A 22,813-nucleotide genomic window follows, 5' to 3' on the forward strand; every position below is an offset into this window, starting at 1 on the left:
GCATTTTCCTTTCCTTTTTCATTTATTTATGCAAATTTTCAGGTATTTTTCTTGTCCTTTTTTTTTTTTTTTTTTTACAGATTTATTGCAAATTTTTGGTTCATTTATTCTTAAGTTGCTTTTTGCCTCCTCGCCCAATATTTTTCAAAGAAATCAAGCCAATTTGCTCAGGTTTCAAAGGGTTAAAAGGTTTTGCTGGTTGATAATAGTATTGGCTGTAACTTCAGTTTCCGCTGTTTATGAGATGAAGAGGCAGTCCAGATCTAATAAAATCTTTCTTGCCACAACAGTCACATGCTGACATTCCTGTGTGCATGGATAATACACAAGACAGAGCAATACTAGCAAAAAAAAAAAACCCATTATAAGCTATGCTTAATGCAAACAGGAATCAAGCGTTTTCTCAAAACATTTTTTCCCTGCATTAAAAGAGGCCTTATAGAAAGCATCACACATAACCTGTCTCTCCAAGAATTGCCAAATTTCTGTTGTAGAGTGGTTTGCATGCACTTGTAACCCATGGAGCTTTTTTTTGTCAACTTTTGCCAAACAGTTTGCATCTGAGGCACATTAATGAGTCCTAATGCACTTTTTGCTTATTAACTGGGTTGATGTTTCCTCTGTCTGTCAGAAAAAGGGGACCAAGAGGAGGCTGAAGTCCAGAGGTAATGGCGCCATGGATGTGGCCTCAGAGCGAGCTGTATCGATCCCCCAAATCACCTACGATCACATTGATGACTCTGAGGAGAAGAAAGACGTTTCATTTTTCCTGGAGGAGCCACGAGGGGCTGTTGATGGTAATATACAAACTTTACAGCGCTTATGTTACTGTGTTGTACAGTATCCAAACTGATGTCCAGTAAATATGTAGGATATTTGTCACATCCTCTTTTTTCAGTCTGAGGTCCACTAACTCAAATGCATGTTTTTCAAGAAAATCAGCTAACCTCTATTAAACTTCCCCTGCAACATCTCAGTCCCAGACACGTCAACTCGCCAAGATTACACATGAAAGCACTGAGCTCTGTTTTATTACTGCTTGATTAAACTGACTTCATTTTGGACCTCTTAATAACAGAACTTTTATTCAAAACTTGACACCTCAGTGTGCCATGTTCTGTTCAGGTGGTTTTTTTAAGAAGGTGTTTTTGGTTTGCATTGAATATCGTTGTGAAGCTATCTTTGCTGTTTTAATACAGTTAAAGTCCAGCTGGCAAGGAAGCGTGTGTCATGTGGAGGACATTTTGATGAAGTGAATTACTGCAGTAATGAAACCATTTTTTTCCCTGTTCCTCTTAATACACTTTTGTTTGATAAAATAATGCGTGTTGAGGGCCGTGAAATGATGTCATGCTGCCTTAAATGCCTTGGAAATCCATTATTTCCACAAAAGTTTGATGTAATTTTGCATTCAGGGCACTGAAAAGGCCAAAACAACTCCATGATGAATTACATTTTTTATGATACTTGCTTTAAGAGATATTAGCAGTCAGTGTTTCCCTTGCTTGTGTCTGAATCCCTGTGAAAAGATATACTGTAGATAACTATAAAATAAGATCCTGCTAACAATTCTGTTGCCAGCGCAACATATCTAATAAAGCAGTTTTCTTTACACATTTAGGCCAGTCGAGTCACCACAAAAGCAAGAAACGAGACATTTTTACTGTGTCACGTATGGGTTTGCAGTACGCTCAGTGTGTACTCTGTTGGGTGCTCACCTTTGTGGAGCTGTATATTATTAAGACATGATACATATGTGAGCATATCTGGCAGCAGCAGAAGGTAGTGATAATTTATGTATACTGTGTAGGCCAAACTCTCTAAGGCATGATATATACTGGTGTAAGTACAAGCCTGAGTACAGCCCCACAGAGCTGTTAGCATGGCTGTAGACTCTTAGTCATATTTAAAATTCTATCATTATAACAAGTGGTGGGGGAAACTTGATAAAGCATAGTGCCCCTATATTTTGCTTGGCATTATTGTATCAATATACGGTACTCGATTTAAAAAATATTATATAAATAATGAATATTGCAAATACAAATTAAACTTTTGGTGGCTGACTAGAACAATAAAATCTTGCTCTTTCAGTCCACTACTGTAGATCCATTTTGCTGCAATAAAATTTACTGAAAATTTTATCTCATTAGATTAAAACAGATCTTCACAAAGTTTTCCTATGGGGTAATCATTTCCGGTTGAAAATATCTCAATATATGGTATACTTGGTATACTTGGCTTATCACAAAATGTTTAAAGGGAACCTATTATGCTTTTTCATATTTTCATATTTTTCTTAAATATAGTATTTCAGTGAAGGATGCTAATATCTTTTGTCATTCATATTTGTATTCATTTTAAAATTCATTTGAACATACTTGCTTTTTAGACTTAATACAAATGATAGAGATATGGGATGTTCCAAATGAAAAAAAAAGAAAAAGAAATCAATCGAAATTAGACAAACTAAACCAAAATAAAAGGAAAAAACACAAAACAAAGCAAAACTTGGTGGGTGTTGACTTGTTGACTGTATCTGACTTTGCTTAACAATAATTTTTGCTTGGGGCATTATTCACCTTGCCTATCATTCTTTCAAAGGCAGCAGTCTCTGTCATGAGGATGCTCATATTTAACATGGTCAGAGTTTTAAAATACTGAGGTAAGTATATGAAGAGGTATTTTCCTCTGAGTAATTTGTCAACATTTTTTCTACTCTGGCTACAGTATGATGTCATAGTTTGCTGGCTTTCTTTATATGGTCACCTGCTTCAGGCATGCGACTGCATGGTTTTACATTACCAGTGCGTAGTCTACAGTGCTACATGTAACTACATGCCAATGTCAGGTAAACATGTAAAAGTTGGAAATTTCTTCCCAATTTTGGATGGTGGTCTTGCTAGAACATGTTTGGTAGCGTTCATTCAGGGCGGAAACTGCTGCATCTCTGTTACAGTCATTCCTCAGCATCAACAAAGGTGCAGAAATACAGCCCAAAGACACTGACCAATCAGAGCAGACTGGGTTTTTTTGGGAAGGGGACCTTAAGAGACAGGCGCTGAACAAAGCATCTCAGACAGAGGCTGAATACAGGTGTTTGCGCACAGACTGTATGAGGAAAATAATGTGTTTTTATAAGTGTTTTTCATAGAAGCAGGAACAAGAAAAAGAGCATAATAGGTTTTCTTTAAAATTGCTATCATATTGTATTGTGACCTAAGTATCATGGTCTTTGGTGATTTCCATCCCTGATTATTCTGTTGTCATTGTCATTCTAACTTGAAGCATTATATAATCACAGAATAGACAACCTCTTGAATGTAGTTTGTAGAAATTGGTCCCCTCAGTTCAGACAAACAGTGGAAACCTTTAAAGATTATGGGATGAGTTGTTATGTGCTAGTTTCTCATTTTCACACAGTAAATAGAGGCCCTATCCTGATCCCCTTAGAGCCAAGATGGCTGCCAGGTGTCTTCAGCTGGCCAGATGGAAGCCATTACAGTCTCAGTGGTGATTAGAGGTCATGGTTACAAGCTCTTTACTGCTCCACTTGTCCCTCTTCGCCGGCCACAGACACTCACACCGGGCTTAAGTGGAAAAAAACTTTAAAATGCGGACTTGTCAAGGTTACAAGTGGGGATTTCTTGTTATGGTATATGCAGATTACCAATTTTGCTGCAGTCGGGCCATAGCCAAGTTGTGTTTTCTTTTTTGGCATGAGGCTGAAGGAACACATCCAGTATCCAAATAATTGTGGTTACTTATTGTTGCCAGCACTTGTGCATCACAGTAGAAACTGTGTTTTTTGAAATGCAAAACTATATGCAAAGTATATGATCAATGGCTGGCTGGTTAAAGGGGCCGCGGTTTAACTTCCTGTCTTAAAAACCATCCCCGCCAAATGAATTGACCCAGACTCCAGGTTAATAAATGCACTTTATGAGTTTTTCCTGTCAAAGCATGCCATCATAAAAAGGAGCCGGAGTGACATAAACTTGACATAAAGGCAGACCATCACTAGAAGAGCAACCACTTAAGAGGGGAAATGCTGTTTAGTTTCCTGCTTAATTGGGTGGATCTTAGAAAAAGAAGGAAAACACATGTCTGAAGTTCATGTGGAAAAAGCAGTCAGATCAAACTTGAGGTCAGACCAGTTAGATGGCACCTTTCATCCAGTATTCATTCCTGTATTTATCTGCAACAAAGCAAACATTCAAAATGTATGTGTTAAAAAAAAAAATTAAAACAATATTTTAAAAACATGCTGAGACTGTGAACAAGAAAAAAAGGAATTGGCAAAGCTGCGTGACAAAGCCACGTGAAGAAGCCTGCAGCCTGCTGTCACTAATGATATTGTGCAGAGTTGAAACAGCATGGGGCTGTATGATCTCTGCTTCTGATCCAGCCATAAAACAGGCATCTGCAGTGTCATCTGTCTGCACCAGAGCTGCTGCTTTTTTATTTATTCTTTAACCATCCCTGCTTCAAATAAAAATGGAAGCGTAGCACGCAATAGACTTTTGTGTGTTTTATGAAATACTTGTTCTATGTAGCAAAATGGTTTAATGAAGAGTTTGCTGTTGGGATTTATGAGTCAGCTGATATAAGCTGCATGGTAATGCAGTTTGGTTTTTTGCAAACTTAGTACATTACTGCATTAAAGGAAAACATGCATGAATAGAAGTGTCATTCGTGCTCCCTGCTTTTCTCAAACTTTCCTGAATGCTTTCTTTAGTGTGGGGTTTAGTGTTATATTATCCCCTTGAAACTTAACTATTAAAAATTAGTTCAGTTAGCAATATTGATTTTATTGGGGGCTCTGTTTTTGGTCTTCACGCCTCAGGGGAATATCTGGCTCTTTAGCTGCTAATTGCTGCACTATGTTCAGGCACTAACTGTTAATCTGCTTTTGGACTGAGTACAAAGTGTACATTACATTTTTAGATTGACAGTATCTGCCTACTGTTGCCAAATGTGACATTTTGAGGGCAGCAAGAGTGAACGACAATAATGATATGGGCCCCGCAGCTAAACAATGAGGTGAAACTCCTTAAAAAACTGCACATTCTCATACATTGTTGTTATAATAATATCCATTATAGCTGCTCTAAACAAAGACACGTAAGGGAAGTGCTTGGCAACCAACATCAATCAGCAGCTAATTTGATATTAAAGTAGTTGGCAACTATTTTGATGATTGAGTAGTTTTATTCAGCAAAAAAGTAAAATGTTTCATGCTTCACATTTGTGAAAATTTAATGATTTCTTTGGTCATACAGGTCATATATGATAATAAACTGAATAGTTTGGGGATTTTTTAAAACATTTTTTTTTACCATTGGTTGGATAAAAAATAACATTTGAAAATGTCACCTTTGGCTCTAGGAAATTTCACAGGGGCATGTTTCACTGGTCTTCAACATTTTATCGACAAAGCAATTGAGAAAATAATATGTAGATTAATGGACTATTAAATTGTTTTAAGTTTCAACTAAAGGTGACAATTTGTACAGTTACTGCATTGATACAATAAGCTCTGTTTCTATTGAAAAATACATTTGCAGGCTGTCTTTGGCCTAGAAATGGACATAAAATCATTTATATTCTTAGAAAAGGGAAATTATTGTGCAACAAAAATGCTGCTGTGTTGCAAAACAGGAACTGTTGTTGATAACAAACTATCATTGTTGTGTACTCCAGATATTTTGCAGTCTCATGTTAACAATATTTCCACCTTTCTTTGCAGGAATCACCAGGATGTTCAGACAAACAGGTGAGTCATTCTAACTCTCCCATCACAACTGAGGCGCACTAAATGGGGATTCCAGGGATCACAGGTTGTGACATTATTATTTTAAAAATTATTTTGGTGCACTCTGGCCTCGTGGTAACTCCTCAACTCTCCATGCCATAATCTTGTATATCAAAGCAGAAGCTTTAGCAAAATCCAACAATAAAACAGCAATTTAGACTTCTTTATTTACCTGTTACTTTTTGTCAAAGCTGCAAACACAAGTGTATATAGTGTATGTTTGTTCATGGCACTGTCTCACCAGTAGCCCCTTTCACTGGTTAAGTACTTCTTTTTCTCCTATTAAAAAGTCCTGTGTTAATCATTAGCTAGCCTGCCTTTTTAATGTGGTCCAGACAGTATTTTAATTAGACTCGCTGGCTGGCTGGGCCTTTGTCCCCAACCGGACCAAACCAGAGCCAAGCAGAGAGACTCAGACACTGGTCCCGGGTTGACCTGGCCTGTTTTCTTTACTGGGTGCCCTGCCAACACCACGGGTGAGGAACAGGGCTGCCCTGGCTAGGAATGGTAGGGGACCGTGGGGACCTAGACTGGGACACTAAAGAGAGGGAGAAAGAGGGAGAGAGAGGGAAGGCGGGTTTGATAAGCGGCCATTGTGGAGCTCCAGTGGTCAGAAATAAACTGGTCATTGTTTGATTAAGTCAGTGTCCGGCTTATCGCTCCACTTATCTGTCTGGCTCTACCCACCTCGCTGTCTGTGAGAATTTCTCAATGGAGCTCCCTCTCTCTCTCTCTCTCTCTCTCTCTCTCTCTCTCTCTCTCTCTGTCTCTCTGTACTCATATCACACTGTCTTTTTCCTCTGCATGCATTCTCCCTCTCTGTCTCTCGGCTGACCTTGGCTCACACTCTCCCAGCCAAACACGTTTGCACTGATGGGCCAGATAAAACTACATATTGTTAATAAACCCTTATCCTGTTTGTGTAGCCGATAAGCCAGTTCACGTCTCCTTCAGTGAGCTGATGTTGAGGCTAAAGGTGGCTCTTGTTAGCTCTGGTTACCCTCCTCCCATCTCTTTCTCTCCCTCTCTCAATCACTCTCTCCGCTTCCGGATTGGACAATGTTAAACAAACCTGATGATGGAAGAGAGGTTGAATGGATTTTTCTTTTTTTTTGGGCTTGAATTGGACTGGTCATTCATACAGATTTGCCTCTCCATTCTTTATCACAATGGAGGCCTGGTGGTTTGTTGGAGAGACTTGTCAAACTCAGACGCTGACAGTCTGACTGCAGGTCAGGACCTCGCTACACATGTTGTTCTTTGCTGTTGTTTTTAGCTGTGCCAGCAGTCAGCCAGCTGCACTGTTGAACTGGAGCACAGCAGTTTCCTCATATAAGCCCTTTAAAAAAATATGTAACTTGATATTTTTTTACCAGGTTATATAAAATAATTCCACCCTAAAAATATTCAATTTCTTCTCATAGGTAGAAGTTTTGAATCCTTTTGAATACCTCCATGTTAATTCAGATATAAAGTGCTTTGTGGTGCACCAAACTGTTACATAATGAAGAAATCCACCGATTTTAAGGATGTTTGTTCAACGTTTTTTCCTTTCCTCTCTTTTTCCTCCTTTCTTTTAATTAAACTTGCATGGCATCAGGCCCTCCACATCATTCTTGGTCGTCTTTCACTCTGAGCTGCCCTGCCTCTCCAGGTATCTTTCTGTTTCATTGTGTCTGCTTTTATGTCTCTTGTATTTCCAATTATATATATCTGCTTTCATTTTATTTTTCCCTTTAAACTTATATACAATTTACCACTCCAATATCAGTGTACTGCAAATATTATTTTAATGTAAATTTTAGAGCTTGTGAATTTGTCTCCCTTTGTGTCTCTGTCTGCAACTTTGTGTTCTCACTGCTGACTATCTTAATCTTAATCTCAGTGGGACCAACCTGGTTAAATAATGATTAAATAAATAAATGAAATAATTACTGGTCATCTCTGTTCTTTGCAGTAAGGAGGAATCACAATCTCAGCACCTCCATCGACATCTCCCGCGCCAACAGTTTAACAGATGAGCTGGACTACATGACTGAGGACATCCCCCTGCCTGTGGTGACAGCTCAGTAAGTCCCAGAAAACTCACCCCTCTGCTCTTCTCTATAGCCCCCGTCTCCCTCCGATCCATCACCCTACTCTGACCTCCATTCTTTGATTCATATAATACTGATTTCCCTACTTGTCCTGGTACCTAAAGGCCTTTTGTCAGACCAGAGAGCCCCTCTAGCTACTCTCTAAATGAAGTTGTTTTGTTGAACTCTCTTGAGGGTTAAAAAGACTCTCAGGGGCCAGAGCCATATCAGGTACAGCGAGTTATAAAGGGGATTATCCCTTTAGTCTTGAGGGAAATGTCAAAGAAATCCCTCTCAATAGGTTGTAGGACATGTTAAGGTACCGGATGGCTTGTCACCACATGCCCTCATGGGACTGAGAATTCACTGCTGTCGGTTACTGTGTGAATGCGTATTCCTTCCTCCCACTAACCCGCCCATTCAACTGGGTTTCATTAATGCCAACCAAAATGTAATACTGGTGTGGTGAGATTTTCTTTGCTTCCTGTCTTGTTGCAGAGCTTGTTAATGACTGCTTCAAAAACACATTACTCCCCGTTATTTCTCCACTGTCTCCTGCCTTTTTCACCAAGGGGCCAGTTCTCCCTAAACCATGTTTTCACATGTTTACACTATCAACAGTTACTACAAGTGTTCACGTTGAAGCAAAGTGGAAGGACTTTGCACAGACAACATGTCAACACCATTGTTTGGCTTAATCCCAGCAGTGGGAGACTGCTGGAGTGCTTTTCCCACTGGGACAGTCATGTAGCTTCATTGCATACAGATTAGGTGATTACATACTGAGCAAGCAGGTATTACTAAGTCCAATTGCAGCAGTTTGGAGGTTTAAAGTTTGGGGTTAAAAAAAACCAAACTTGAATGCAACATAGCCATGTAGTTGATGTTGAGTACACTTTTTTTGCCCTTTCATTAATAATAGATGTGGTTAATGCATTATGCTTCAAATGACAGCTCTTGTGCACTGAAGGCTTTGAGCTGCAGTGTTTTTAGTATCTATATAGCATTTACCCCTTTCTGTGTGCTTGCAGTGTATATACATCAACATATTTACTGTCTTTTAGTCTATTTATGCCAACATAGACTTTGTTTTATATCTTGGTTTTCCACATGATGGGTCACAGGTGTTGCTTTGGTCAGAAACTTACATGTAAATTTTTGTTTATGTCCTTTTGTTGGCTCTGTATTCTGACCAGTCTTACTGGGCATTCATGGGCCAGTTTGTATTGCACCATACTGAATATAGGGTTTTTAATGGCCTCAGTTGGATTTGATGTGATAGCTACACAGTGACTACATTTATACGCTCAAGATATTTTGCCCTTATCCTGAAAAAGAAAGCAGTCGTTTAACACTTCAAAATATGGAATAGTGGAGAGGCTGGAACCGCCTGTGCCATTTTGCTGCTTTTTCTTTGCATCAAAATATGTTTTTTCAAAAGTTTTCCATTAGTAGTGGAATTAAGCCCTCCTTCTTTATTCCTCATCACCCACTTGAAAACGTTGACGTTGCAGTATTTACGCTATCCAAAGCCCTGCTGATATCTAAGTCTTTCACAATGTTTAAAAGTAGTTGTGTTTCTCCGTCTGTCCAGAAATATGGGGAATTGGCATGCATCTCCTCCGAGCCTTGCAAACTTTTTGTACAGTGCACAGGGCAGACCATAAACAGGGAGAGGCCTTGTATTGCAAACTGAGGTAAAAACCCCAACTGAGATGCACATTCTGAATGCAATGTATACATGTCCAAAACGTGTCCTAAAACCTGAATATAATTCCAGGATATCCAACATGTCCTAATATGAAAATGCTAATTTCGGTAAAAGTCCTTATTTGTGATATCCAAACAGAATATGCTGTTTACATTATCCTCGTCAGATCTAGAATATTTTCATATTTGGAATAATAGTGGAATATAAGAGTGCATGTAAAAATGGTAATTGCGGTCCTTTTTAGACTATTGCACAGAGGGCATCTTATGTCTTTCAGAAAAAATGACTGTTTGAAAATGAGACTAATTATTCTATTTTCTTTAAGGTCTTTTTGTTGCGTATTCTCAGTATATGAGTATGTGTGCATGTGTGCATGTAGATTTATTTTATGTAGATATATCATTGCCATTGTCATTAATGTAAATGCATTCAGTGCATGTTGTTCCTAACTTTATACAGTATTCCTACTATTCGCCTCCCTTTGTGGGCCTTGCAAATCAGCAGTCACGTCTGCTCTATTGACCTCCATCTCTGGCCTTTTGGCTTTTCTTTTTCAATCCAGATTCTCCTCCCTGCCCTCTTGAAAACAAAAAGCTGACTGCACCTTTTGTACAGAGAAACAGTCATTACCATAAAGGCTGGAAACCGTACACAGTTTTGTTTTGATTTCCAGTTTAAGTTTAAAATACCTAAAGGTTTATAAAATGCTCCTCTGCCCCCACAGAGGATCATGTTAATGTAAAAACATCAACAAAACAAACTTAAACGGCAAAATGAACTCGACTTCTCTTTCTTGCAGTCATTTGACCTGCTCGTTCGTGGCACTGTTCCAGGACTCTTTCTCCACTCAGCACTTGAATTCCACAAGGCACTGTACTGGCTCGTGCTACCCCCCCCCTTTTTTTTTTTTATTCTGCACCTCTCCATCTTTCCATTTTTCTTGATTTCATCTACTTGTCAAGAGGAGACTATGGAAAATGTTATCCCTTACATACGATAGAAACCATGACGAGCCACCAACTCCTATTGATAATTTAGAATTTGATATGAGCGCCTCTCCTGGAAAATGTGATTACAGTGTCTCATATATTTATTCTCTGGGCTTTTTTTTTTCTTTTAATATGGAACCTATTGTTTGATATTTGTTAATAATAGTGCTGAAGAATAAGTCTGGTTCATGCTTGGAAAATTTATCATAGCCAAACATTCAACATGTGGTATCTGTATGGTGTTAGTAAAGTATAGTAAATATCCTAGTATCAAGGATGAAAGTCCAATGGTCATGTAGTCTGTGCTGTTTTATTTTTGACAGCCTCTCAGATATTTTATTTTGTCACTATCATACATCATGAAATGATTGATAGAGTTAAGAAAGCAGTGTATAAATAGTTATGACAATAAAGTAATAATGAAACTCTTCAATATTTAAATGTTCAGGTGTGTGACCGTGAGTGAACACTAATGGTTTGAGAACTGTTGCACAACTGAAAGGTGATAAGTTGTATCTTCATACTAGCTGCCATCATTATTACCACCAAAGTCACACTGACACCCACTTTAGGAGCACTAAAGTGACACTTTAGGTGTGAGCTTGTTTGTTTTAGTAGAATTTCCTAAGAAACATGTCACATCGGAGCCTTGTTCTCCCAGCAGAAGATGGTCTTTTCCAGTGTGCAGGCAACACTGTACAAACCATAAAACAGCCCATAGCCTGTTATCAGGGGCCTATTTGCTCATGACATTCATTGTCATGACATTCATTTATTTCATTAATACAACATAAAGTCAATTATACAGCGTATGTTACAATTTGATCTTACACAGTTTATTGCATGTTATCAGACTTCCTAGCTTAATCGATTAATAGCCGGGTGTCCCTTGGGCAGACGTATGAATCATCTGAACATTTTAAAAAATTACATCCTTTTTAAAAATGACTTTCATGGCTATCTGTGAAGGAAATTCAGCATGCGTCATCTCCTGGAGACGGGTACATGTTTGAACATGTTTTTTTGATTATATTTATTTGCATGTGTGTCAGATCATTTAAAGTGTGCATGTGGGCGTGGGACCTCTGGGTGTTAATGCCTGAGTGTGTGAGAGCAAGTCCTCCAGCTGCAGACAGACAGTAGGCGTTTTTTGGACCGAGGGAACATTTTATAGTTCTAAGAACATAATCCATTTTTTTTGTATCCAGACTGCAAGAACGAGTAACCATCATAGTTATTGTAGCACTGTTTTGATTTTTTTAAATTTATTTTTTAATTAATGATGCAAGACAGATGAGACTAGAGAGCACACAACTTAATACACTGAGTGACTTGACAAGATTGGCAAAAAATAAAAAAAGGTTGACCTTATGGTGAAGTTTGTGTGTGTTAGCGAGGGCAGTCTGTTTTGTTAAGAGACCTTTTTTTAGCTGCTTTCTCAGAGTTGGTAGTCTCCCAGCACAAGATGAACCTCGAGTGACAAAAGTGTACTGTGATTCGTCAAACACTTGAGTCAATGCAGCACCAGCAACAGCCAGTTTTGTAAAAAAAAAATAGATTGATAAAATAGATTGGAGCAGCCTTCATTGTTCCTATTGGCAGTGTGAAGAAAAGGTCAGTGACAGTATATAGTTCTTGACATATATAGTTCTTGGTTCCTCTCAGGGAGTCTGCAGAGCTGTTTGGTCCAAAAATGGTTGTTGTCTTTATGTATCAATTGAAGGGCTGCTGTGCTCCCGACTCAGCTGTGACAAACCTATACCAAGCTCAGATTTGGGCAGCCCAGTTTCCAGAAGAAAGGTTTGACAATGGACGTTTCTGCGAACCACTGAAATGTAACATTTGTAATTTCTAAAGTGACGCTCCACTTACATGAGCTGACTTTGTCATCCAGAGGTGGAGCGGATGGTGGATGGCATGACACATAAGAAGCCTGCCAAGCTGCAGACTACTGTTCGAGACCGTCAAACACAAAAACAGTTCTTTTTTAAGTGACTCGTTACTACACCAAAAGCAGTTTTACCAGCACATTGCTGCGTTGTTTTTTTTTCCTGGAGACTGTGACACCATAAGTGGGTCTTTAAAGCCCGAACATGATGTTTTCTTAAACATATTCAAATCATGGTTTATTTTTGTGCCTGAACTTAACCACTCTAATTTAAAATGTGAACAACACAAAGTTTCAGTGTTATGGCTACACAGTAACATACAAAAGTAACATATCTGTGGTTTGCAAGAACGAACAATGTCAACGTTTTTTTTTTTTTGGTGATTGGGTTTGATTTGGGCCTTGCTGGGCACATTTCCAGAACTGGTTTGTTTTCCCCCCCTGGTGTCACGCCACTAAGGACAGCACTGTCATTTGGCATCCTTATCTGGATTTCTGCAGACAGCTACCAGATCCACCCACACCGCCTGAGGTGATTTGCACGCACGCACGCGCGCACGTGCGCACACACACACACACACACACACACACACACACACACACGCACACACTGGATAAGTTGTCTGTTGTTTTATATCCAGGAATCAGAGTTTCTCCACACCTTCCTGCCATTCCTGTAAATCCGACACAAGCTGGCACTTTCCTCAGTTTAGTTTGGTGCTTGTTTAAACAGCCTTTTTTCTACATCACTTGTATTTATCTGTGACAGCACTGGTCGAAGCGTTCCACTGTTTGTTTGGCTTTGCGGAAGCAGACTACCCCCAAAATGAGTGCGTGTGTGTTTGTTCACGTGTGAGAGGCATCAATACAGCTGGCCGTGACGTCTCTGGGCTTGTGAAGAGGAAGTGGTGCAGGGCAGCGTCCGCACGCAATCATGTCTTTTGCTCCTCTTAACCCAAAACACACACACACACACACACCTACATCAACACACACAAGCATGCTTTTTCCCAACTGAGACGATAAATCTTCACTATTGGCTTGTTTGTTTGTTTGTTTGTTTAAAATCAGCTTATGGTGATTTGTTGAATTTTATGAAAATATTTTTAAAAAAAGCCCATATACTTGTTTGAAAATTGTCAACATCCTACTTCCCTTTTCACTGTAAACACTTTCTTTGGTGTTTGTTTACTTGCGTAAATGAGGCTCCCATTTTTTTTTTTTTTTTTTTTAGCGATTCTGTTTGAACAAGACTGTGTATGTGAACCATCATACATTTTGAGGATCTCACTCTCTGAAATTTAACCAGTTAATTGTAGAGTAAACTCATAACAAACCCAAGTGGGAGAGCTGATCCTCAATCCACCCCAAAGCAGACTGACATTTAGTCTCTTTGAAAATGAGTAAATGTTTCAAAGTGCACTTCTTAGGCCCCAAATGAAGGGAAACCTTCTGTAACTGATTGCAATGATCGTGCCTCATCTCTCTCACTCTTTCTCCTCGCTGAAACCCATTTTTCCTCTCTCCTCTTTTCCTGTTCTTTTTGTAACTGCATTATCTCTCCTTGCACCGAAAGTATACCCAAAAGAGAGCTCCCTTTCCCACTTTCTTTGTCTGGCAGCACCAGATCAGTAAAGTTTGTCATCTCGTGACCTGAGGCAGTCGCCCCTTCCGCCTGCTGGGTGTGTCCAGGTTCCCCTCCCTCCCCTTCCTCCTCCTTCTCGTGTCCTCTCAGACCTGTAAAAGCCTGCATGGGCCACCTGCAGGCAGCTCTTAATTAGTTCCCCTCTTACAAGCTAGCCGGAGATAAACAATGAAAACCCACTGCAGCGCCACAGGAGGGATTGCAGGCAGAGACACATGCATCATGGCCTGTCCTCTTCAAGTAGGGGCCTCTCTCTGCTGAGCAACTGGCGTCTTTTGTGCAGAGCTCTGAACAAATTGACTTTTTGTCTGCGTGGCCTCTGTATGCCCGTCTTCTACACTGTACTCAGATATTGATGGCACGGAGGGGTGTTTCAAACATATGGTGTTTAGTCAAGAGGAAAAATCTAAAATGCATTCATGGCTTCTGTCACAGGAGTCTTTTTAAACCTTGGATATTGTCACTTTGACAAATGTTTGATATAGGCAGCACGTCCCCCCTTCTCTGTGCTGCAAAACATGCGCTGACCAAGAAGATATTTTATGGGGCTTTATGTAAGATTCCGCAGTGAAACTAATGTGAAAATATCCAGTAAATCCTCTTAATATTTTTGGCTTTACTGCCAAGTATTAGAATGACGAACGAGACTAAGCAAGGGCCCCACTTTGGGCACAAGACACAAATGCACACTCATATGCACACAGACAAACGGATGGGGTAAGATCTGTGGCCTCCTGCCCCGCAGCAAGAAAAGCTGCCCGGGTGCTGTTGCTCGATGAAGAGATAGAGAAAGAAACCAAGAAAGAAAAGAACAAATTGTGCCCCAGTTTCTTGATTTTCTGCCAATTTCTAAAGCATAAAAAAAGACAGAAAATAGTCTCGGTGCAGTAAAACAGCCACACACTGATTCATATTCTCTGGACAGCAGAGCTGTGCACGGAGGGATTCAGTAGTTAATCTCATTACACACTCTGAGCTTTTTATGTGGTCGCTGACCTCCACTCTACCTTTACTCACTTGGACGCATTAGAAATAGTTTAATTGCTCTCACTTTTCCAAAATACAACCAGCAGAAATGCTACAGTTAAGTTGACAGTACAGTCAAAACTCAAATGTCTTGTTCTGACATGCAATATGTTGGGGTTTGATTTTGCAGCATGCACAGGCCTCTTGTTAAAACGTATCCAAATTTGAATACAGATGTTCATTGCCCGCATTGCACTGCCTCTGCAGTTGGCAAACAACATCATGCAACTAGTTGAAACATTTTATTTTATGGCAAATGTTTCTAGTTGACCTGTCATTGTTTATCTTATTTCTACTTTGGAAGGATTGCGACACAAAGATAAATTTGATTTCAGGCTGCTTGAAGTATTTTTTTTTCTCCATTGAACTTCTATATATTTTACAATACCACAAGAACATAGCATTGCTTGAGGTATTTCCAGTTTTCTGAATATGTTTTATTTAAAAAAAAAAGAATCTTTCAAATTACTCTTGCACCACAGATTAAAAGTCAAAGTGTCATCTATCATCCACTTTTTTGAAATTCATGAACAATAGGCATGGTAGACAGGTTTGACTTAAGGCTCATTTGTGCAAATATATGGTTACATACGTATATGGGAATGGCTAAAAGTGACTGTTCTGGTATGGTTTAAGTTGGACATACACAAACGTCTAGTATTACACCATCACCTACTGCAATTAAAGTCATGTAAACTATTTATTATTGAGTGTTATAGGGAGGTATGTGATACTAAGGCAAACGGGAAAAAAGTAATAAGAAAATTTAATATTACCTGCCAAACAAGTCCCTGGTTTTCAAATTCGTTGATTGTCGCCAAAAAGAATCAGCAAGCCATCTGTTATGATGTATCTGTGACACCCGGGGCAATTAAAAAGGCACTTTCATGAAGAACATAATTTGAGAGTACGTTTAGTAGGCCCTGACACTGTCCTTCATTAATGAAGGCCCTCATGCTGCTGTTATAAAGGGCGGGGGGGTTGCTCAGTCCCTTTCAGTGGTGTTGGTGGTTTGGGGAGGGTTTTTATGGTGGGGGACCATCAGTGACTGAGAGAATAGCCTGCTTTATGGCCTCTCACCGCAGGTTGGAAAATCCAAAGACTCAGCAAGAAAGCACCACGTAAATAAACCATCAGGACCAAATAAAAAGATTCTCTCATCATCATGATTGCTAACTTCTGCCACCAGATTATTGATTTGGCTGTGTGCAGCGGTTGAGAATGATAGGACCGTCCACTTTGGCTTTATTTGCTCTACTTAAATCTAGATTGAAGTGAGCTTGTCACGGCATGCTGGTTTGGTTAAGAATCCTGGTGTTGTGTGCTGGATCAGGGTTCAAACCAAAATCAGCATGAGTAACTACACATGAACTGGGCCAAATGAAGTTGCATTCACAGCTGCAGCATGACAAAAATAGGCAAACAAAGAGTTCATAACCCAAAGTTAAGTATTAACTTCTCTTTTACGATACTGCACACAGATGTGTTGCTGTTTTCCCTTTCTTTTTCCTAAAGTTTGAAGTTCAGACAAGAGGAGGGTAGCTCGGGATGCTGGCAATTTAGCAATTCATGCTGACTTAATTATAGTATAATGCTCTGTTTAATCGTCATATAATATTCTCACAACTGAAGCTTATATTCACTCTAACAATGAGGAGCGTTTCTGTTAATATGATTAAAAATCATGACTGTCTACTCACGTAGGTTCGGTCACCCTGACACAGGCTGAAAGTCCAATAAAAAAATTAAGTCGTTGGAAAGATTTGTGCTTGCAGCAGAAACGTACTGTATGTTTCTGCGTCGGATGGTTTATGTGTATGTACGTATGGCCTCAGGGGTACATTTAAAAACTGCAAAAATCTGGCAGATCTATCTTAGCTTTTTCCCCTGTGCAGTGCATTGCTTTGTCTTTGGCATCAGTGTCTCTGTACACCACTACAAATCTAAGAAAGAAAAAAAAACATGATGGAAAAGGAAATTTGACTCAGGAAATTGCTGTTTTCACAACATGACTCACTGAGCAGCTCTGTGATGTCATAGCTGCTCTGTCTTTTGTTTTGGGTCAAGGCAGTTATAGATAAAAAACACAAAAGTGTTGGTTTTGATTAGACCTGAACGTTGTTAACAATTACACACTTAGTGTTAATGGCAATTAGTGCTTTTGTTAGTTAACCTCACAATAATTTAATCGTTCCATGCAGTTCTTTGTTCAGCTATTTGGAATGTTTTTATTTCATCACGTTTGCCGCAATGGATTGCAACATTACAACACTGAGGTTAAATATACAAATTAAACTCATGAACCAACATAATTATGCAAAATTAAGTTATTAGGATTCCATTAATGGAAGTCAAGATAAGGTAGCTTGAGGATATTTATTTCCACTCAAACACAGCCATAAAATACAGCCAAACCGATGATAAACTCCAGATAACTTGTGTTTTTCCTCTTCATTAGTTCTTGCAAAATTACAGTAATGACTGAAGAGTAAGTAAGTGGCCTTAAAAACAAAATTACATAAATTACAGAAGAGGAAGTAAACAGACTTTTTATATCTGGGATAGAGTCCCATGCAAATAGGTTTTTATTCAAGGCTAGTTATTAATCATAAGTAACTCTTTCATTTAGCCAAAAAGGATTTTGTGATCTTTTCTTTACTTTAATTAAACCGGGGTGCAGTAGTGCTGATTGTTGCTTAGATAATGGGTGATGTAGCCACTGTGACATTACCCACAGGTAAAACCAGCTTGTAATCATCTTTATTTCTGCTGTAACGTTGGGCATTTTAACATGGAGTTTTATAGTGACTGACTCACTCTTGTAGCCAGCCTCAAGTGGCCATTTGAGGTACTGCAGTTTTTGGCACATCCGCATTTGCTTTGTAATAGTAGTAACATTATGCCAGATTTTGTTTATGTATCAGTGTATTTCGTGTTTTTGCACACTATTTTTTACGCTTGCAGGTTGAACCCTTTGAAACTTGGATCGACATCACTTTTTTTTGCGTTGCATTCGAAGGCCTTTAACTTGCATTTAAACCTATACATATTGGTTTGATTTCTTTGAAATAAAAGAGAAAAAAAGCAATGAGCAACTTAGCAAGAAATGTTCTGTAAATTGCAAGAAATTTGTAGATTTAGAAAATTATCTGTAAAAATTTCTATAGCATCATATTTATAATTATTAGTATTATCATTTTAATTATTTAATTGGTTCAGGTTTCAAAGGGTTAAAGCGCATCAACCATAGTTAATATGCGACTGCGTAGGCTATTTAGATTGCCCAACAGATCTCACAGTTGTCCGAGCCCTGATGCTGACAACTTCCTCTCTGACTGTAGAGAAATCAAAGTAAGGCCCAACCCAGTCCTGACTTGGAAGACTCCCAGACTTGGTATAGATGCTTCCCTGTCTCTTAGAGGTGTGTCTCCCCTCCCTGCTCCAATATTAGATGCACCTGTATAAATACTCTCTATCGTCTTTTATGTGTGTGTTTCTCTCCACGCTCTCCTCCCCTTCTTATCCTGAGCAGGGCTCAGTTTCTTCTTCGCTTCTGTTAATGAAAACAGCGGTCTTCAGCAGCACCTGAGTGGCCTGTTTGTACAGCCAATCCTATAGCCTTCCTCAACTCTCTTGGCCACTTTTTTTTCTTTTTTTTTCTCAACTCTCTTAGCTCTCGTGCTCTCAGGTTTTCAAATAGACCAGTCGTGCCATTTGATGTGGGCCAGGGGGGTTTATTCAGGTGTGGCGACCAGTGCTGCCGCCACCCAGCCCCTTGATGTTGCGTCCATCCGCAGCCAGGTGCTGGAACTTCGTCAGAGAGCCCAGTGTTCAGGCGCTGGAGATGAATAGGGGGCCTGTTGATGGAGCTCGTCTGTGGGGCCTTGTGGTTTCTCCCCTCTTATACGCAGAAGCAGGGATATACTACTGGCCAGGGCGTTTACCTGCCGGAGAGGAGAGGGGTTAAAGGGGGAGCTTCAACACTCTGGCCCACGCTCTGACCACAGGGGAACTTATAATATGGTGCATGTATATGTGTGTGTCCATGTGTCCCCATGCGAACATGTGTTTGAAAGTGTGGCCGCCCCATCTGTCTGAATGAACACCGCTCTGTGTGTTTGAGCTTAGGCTGGGTCCGGGTCAGCAGAGGTTGAATTGGCTAAAATGGGCCGCCTGGCATCGCTTCAAGGCTACAGCCTCAGATCCCATCATGAGGTGGGAGGGTTCAGGTGTATTTTCTTTGGAGGTGTGATTGTTCTGAAATATCCCTTTCCTTTATTTTAGATAGAGAGAAGTAGGTTATTTATATAACACTGACAGAAAGGTATTTTTGTCGGCTAAAATTGCATTAAAATATGCATGTAACACCCAATTTTGAAGTGAAATGGAGAATATTCTCCACACAGTGAGTTACTTCACTGCAGGTTTATATTAGGCTTGTTATAGAGGAATTTCAACACTTTTTTATAAGCACTTAATACATCTTTAGTGTGAAGTGTTTTAAAAGTGTTAAATTCAGTTAACTCAAAACAAAGCTTTGAAATGTATTAAAAAGTTTTTTTCTTGCCTGCCTTGGACTGTAAAATTAGTTATGACCTTTTTTAATTTATTTGGTTTTGCAAGAGGCAATTATGCCTTTTTATGCTGTCTCAGTCAGGGCCATCAGACCTTTATCAAACACTGTTGTTACTCTTAGCAACGGGAACATTAAGTGTCAATTTCGGCAAAAAACTTACGTGAAGTTAAATTAGTTATTGTTTGTGTTAGAGCTATAATAATGAAGTATATTAGTATGATATACATTATAGTATATTTTCTGAAGCCTGGAAGAAGTCAGAAGTCTAGTGTTCTTTCATACCAGCTGAATTACAATATGCTCAGAATATTTAAAAATTAAAAGGCCCACCTGAGCTTTAATTGATTAATTATAGTACTTGTAATTTTTGTTAAAACTGAAAAAAATGTGTCAATACATTGATATACTTAATCAATAGCTGTATTGTGATTGGAAAGATATTAAATTGTATTCTGTGTGGTATTTGAAGGTCTTAAGCTTGACAAGCTTATCACTGCAGTAACCTTGTTACTGTACTTATGGCTGAATGGCATACATTTACAAAAAAAAACAAAACACTTCAAAGCTGCCTGGCCACGAGTTTTGCATAAAAAACAGCATTACTTTTCTAAGAAGCGGCCTGTTGTATTTTCTTTCATACCTGGTAGCAGAGTTAATGTGAATGCACATTCTCTGAAAGAAAGTTCCTGTATTCAGCCTCGGAACTTTTCTTTACCGCTGTGACCAATGTGTGAGACAACAGGGAGCAAGAGTCAGTCTGCTTAGTGCCTCTATCACTCCACCATCGCCAGGCTCTGCACGAGTTTTATAGGCGACGCCCCTCACAGCCACACATTTGCAGCTTCACCACAGAGAGTACACTGGAATTTGCCACGCTCTTTGGTTCTTAGAGAAACTCAGCCACAGTGTTGCTGTGGCTGGATTGCTCATAGATGTGGCGTCTAAAGTTTATCTTGCATGTGACATCTTGGCAGTACAAAGAAAAAGATAAGCAGCGCAGAGAGAAAAAAGACTTCTCTTGTTGCTCTGTAGTCACTATAGTTGGAGATAAAGAAGCAGGTTATCAATCAAGACCTTAAATGCCTCTGGAGCCAGATGTTTTTAAGCAGCAGAGCAAAAGAAAAGCTTTAAATCATAGTAGGGGAACAGGTAAGGCTTGGTCATACATGTGTCACCATCACTCCCCAAACTCACTCACACACACTTCTTTCTACTCCTTCAGTGTAGTTTTTCCACTGCTGTTAATAGCACCAATATAGAGCCCAGTTCATAATGAAAGACCCCCCAGGGGCCATGGCAGGGACTAATAACCCTCTAAATAAGTCTCTTCTAGTGTTGAAAGGCCGCTCTCTTTATACTGCAAGTGTATATGTGCTGTAAAGTCCTTTCCACCCTACTACTGTAATTTTATGGCCTTGTTTTATCCTTTTCTTCTAAAGCTTGTCAGATAAATTGGGAGGGACGTCAGAGCGAGTGTCTGTGGATCAAAGTGCTGCAGGTCCTCCCAGTTTTAGGCTCTGGAAAGTAGTAAAAAAATATTTAAAAAACCCCAAAACAATTACATCGAATATCTTGCATGTTTTATCTTTTAATAGCTAAGTTATAACAAATAGTGGCTTTATAAGAAGGACTGGTGTCATGATAAAGAGTCGTCAGTCATAAAGTCAAACAATAAAATCAGTGACAGTAAAAATCCAGGATTTACATGATGTGAATGAGTGATCGAATGCAGTTGGTGTTTATGGAGTTCACTGTGTTTTTGCATGTGGATAAGCTTTCATTAGCAGAACAGTAAAATTAAAATATGAATAAAAAACTCTAATCCAGCAAAGGTCAGAGAAGAAGAGGGTTGACTGTAATATGTAATCTTCCAGACCAAACCATTTTTTGTGTTTTAGATTCAAATAGTGTAATATAGATACCACAATATTACCAACAATAATAAAACCATTAAAACGGTACACCAGAAATATCTACTCTATAAAAAAAAAAAAAAATACAGGCTATTTTGCAACTAAAAGGAGGCCTTCACAAGCCGTGTTTGGTGGACAACACTAAATTGGGTAGAGTGATCTCATCCGAGATATTTCGATGGTTACAGAGGTGATAATAATGTTCCACAGTTAGCTCATAAAAAAACTGTATACACCACATGCTGGAGTTCGTCAGAGCAGAGCAGGGTGGTTCATCTACAGTTAATGATACGAGCTGAGTCAGAGGGTGGGATTTGAACAAACTGAAACATCAAACAGCCTGATTAAAGCTGAGCAGATCTACTAGATAGAAAAAGTTTTCTTTAAATTATCAACACTAAAACGGCTGTGGTCAGGATTTTTTTTTACACTTTCTTTTACAAATACAAGAACATTACACTTAAGAACTAATGTACCGAAAAACACTCACTTTTTATATTTTTCCCCCTAAAAGTTAAATAATGACTTTTTTGAGGATTATTATTATTATTAGTTGTAGTAGTATAAGTATAATTATTAGTATTAGTTTTGTTCTTGTTATTGTTGTATGCTTAAGCACTAATGTACCTAAAACAGTCACATTTTATCGAATAATTAATTTGCTAAAATTTAAGTAAAGTTGATTTTTTTAGGCTATATTTGTTCGTGCATAGATATTTATTATAATGTTATTGTTGTCATTATACACTTAAGTACTAATATACCAAAAACAAACACATTTGATCAATTTAATTTTCTAAAAATCTTTAATAATAGTGATATTTTCGGTGATATTTTATTATTATCATTAATAGGAGTAGTAGCAGTATTAGCAGTAATATTTATAATAACTAAGTAATTTATTAATTTTTTAAAGGCAATAGTGTGTCCCATATTTTATCTTCATGCTTGGTTGAATTCTGTTTCACTGCAGTCACAAAACTGGTAGGAATTAAAGTCTGAAAGTGAAATAATAAATTAAATCTTCTTACCTTCTGGTCTTAAAATGCTCCTAATTAAAAGCAGCTTAGTGTAATATTTGCAAATAGTCTTTTAAAACACAAGCATGTATATCTTTTAACTGTAGAATGTAAATTGTAAATCAATCATTTTTAAAAATGGAAAATGGAAAATTT

At 38.7% G+C, this 22,813-nt stretch overlaps 1 protein-coding gene across 1 annotated transcript in view; it reads left to right on the top strand.

Moving 5' to 3' along the window:
- kcnq1.2 (potassium voltage-gated channel, KQT-like subfamily, member 1.2) overlaps positions 1–22,813 on the top strand; it is a 197,252-nt gene that overhangs the window by 33,103 nt on the left and 141,336 nt on the right. Inside the window, exons 10-14 of the mRNA XM_042496706.1 lie at positions 632–797; positions 5,750–5,776; positions 7,416–7,469; positions 7,773–7,873; positions 16,483–16,505. Of these exons, the coding sequence (XP_042352640.1) occupies positions 632–797; positions 5,750–5,776; positions 7,416–7,469; positions 7,773–7,873; positions 16,483–16,505 (371 nt within the window). The remainder of the gene's footprint in view (positions 1–631; positions 798–5,749; positions 5,777–7,415; positions 7,470–7,772; positions 7,874–16,482; positions 16,506–22,813) is intronic.

The sequence above is a fragment of the Plectropomus leopardus genome, chromosome 11 (assembly GCF_008729295.1).
Source record: "Plectropomus leopardus isolate mb chromosome 11, YSFRI_Pleo_2.0, whole genome shotgun sequence".
Classification (NCBI taxonomy): Eukaryota; Metazoa; Chordata; class Actinopteri; order Perciformes; family Serranidae; genus Plectropomus; species Plectropomus leopardus.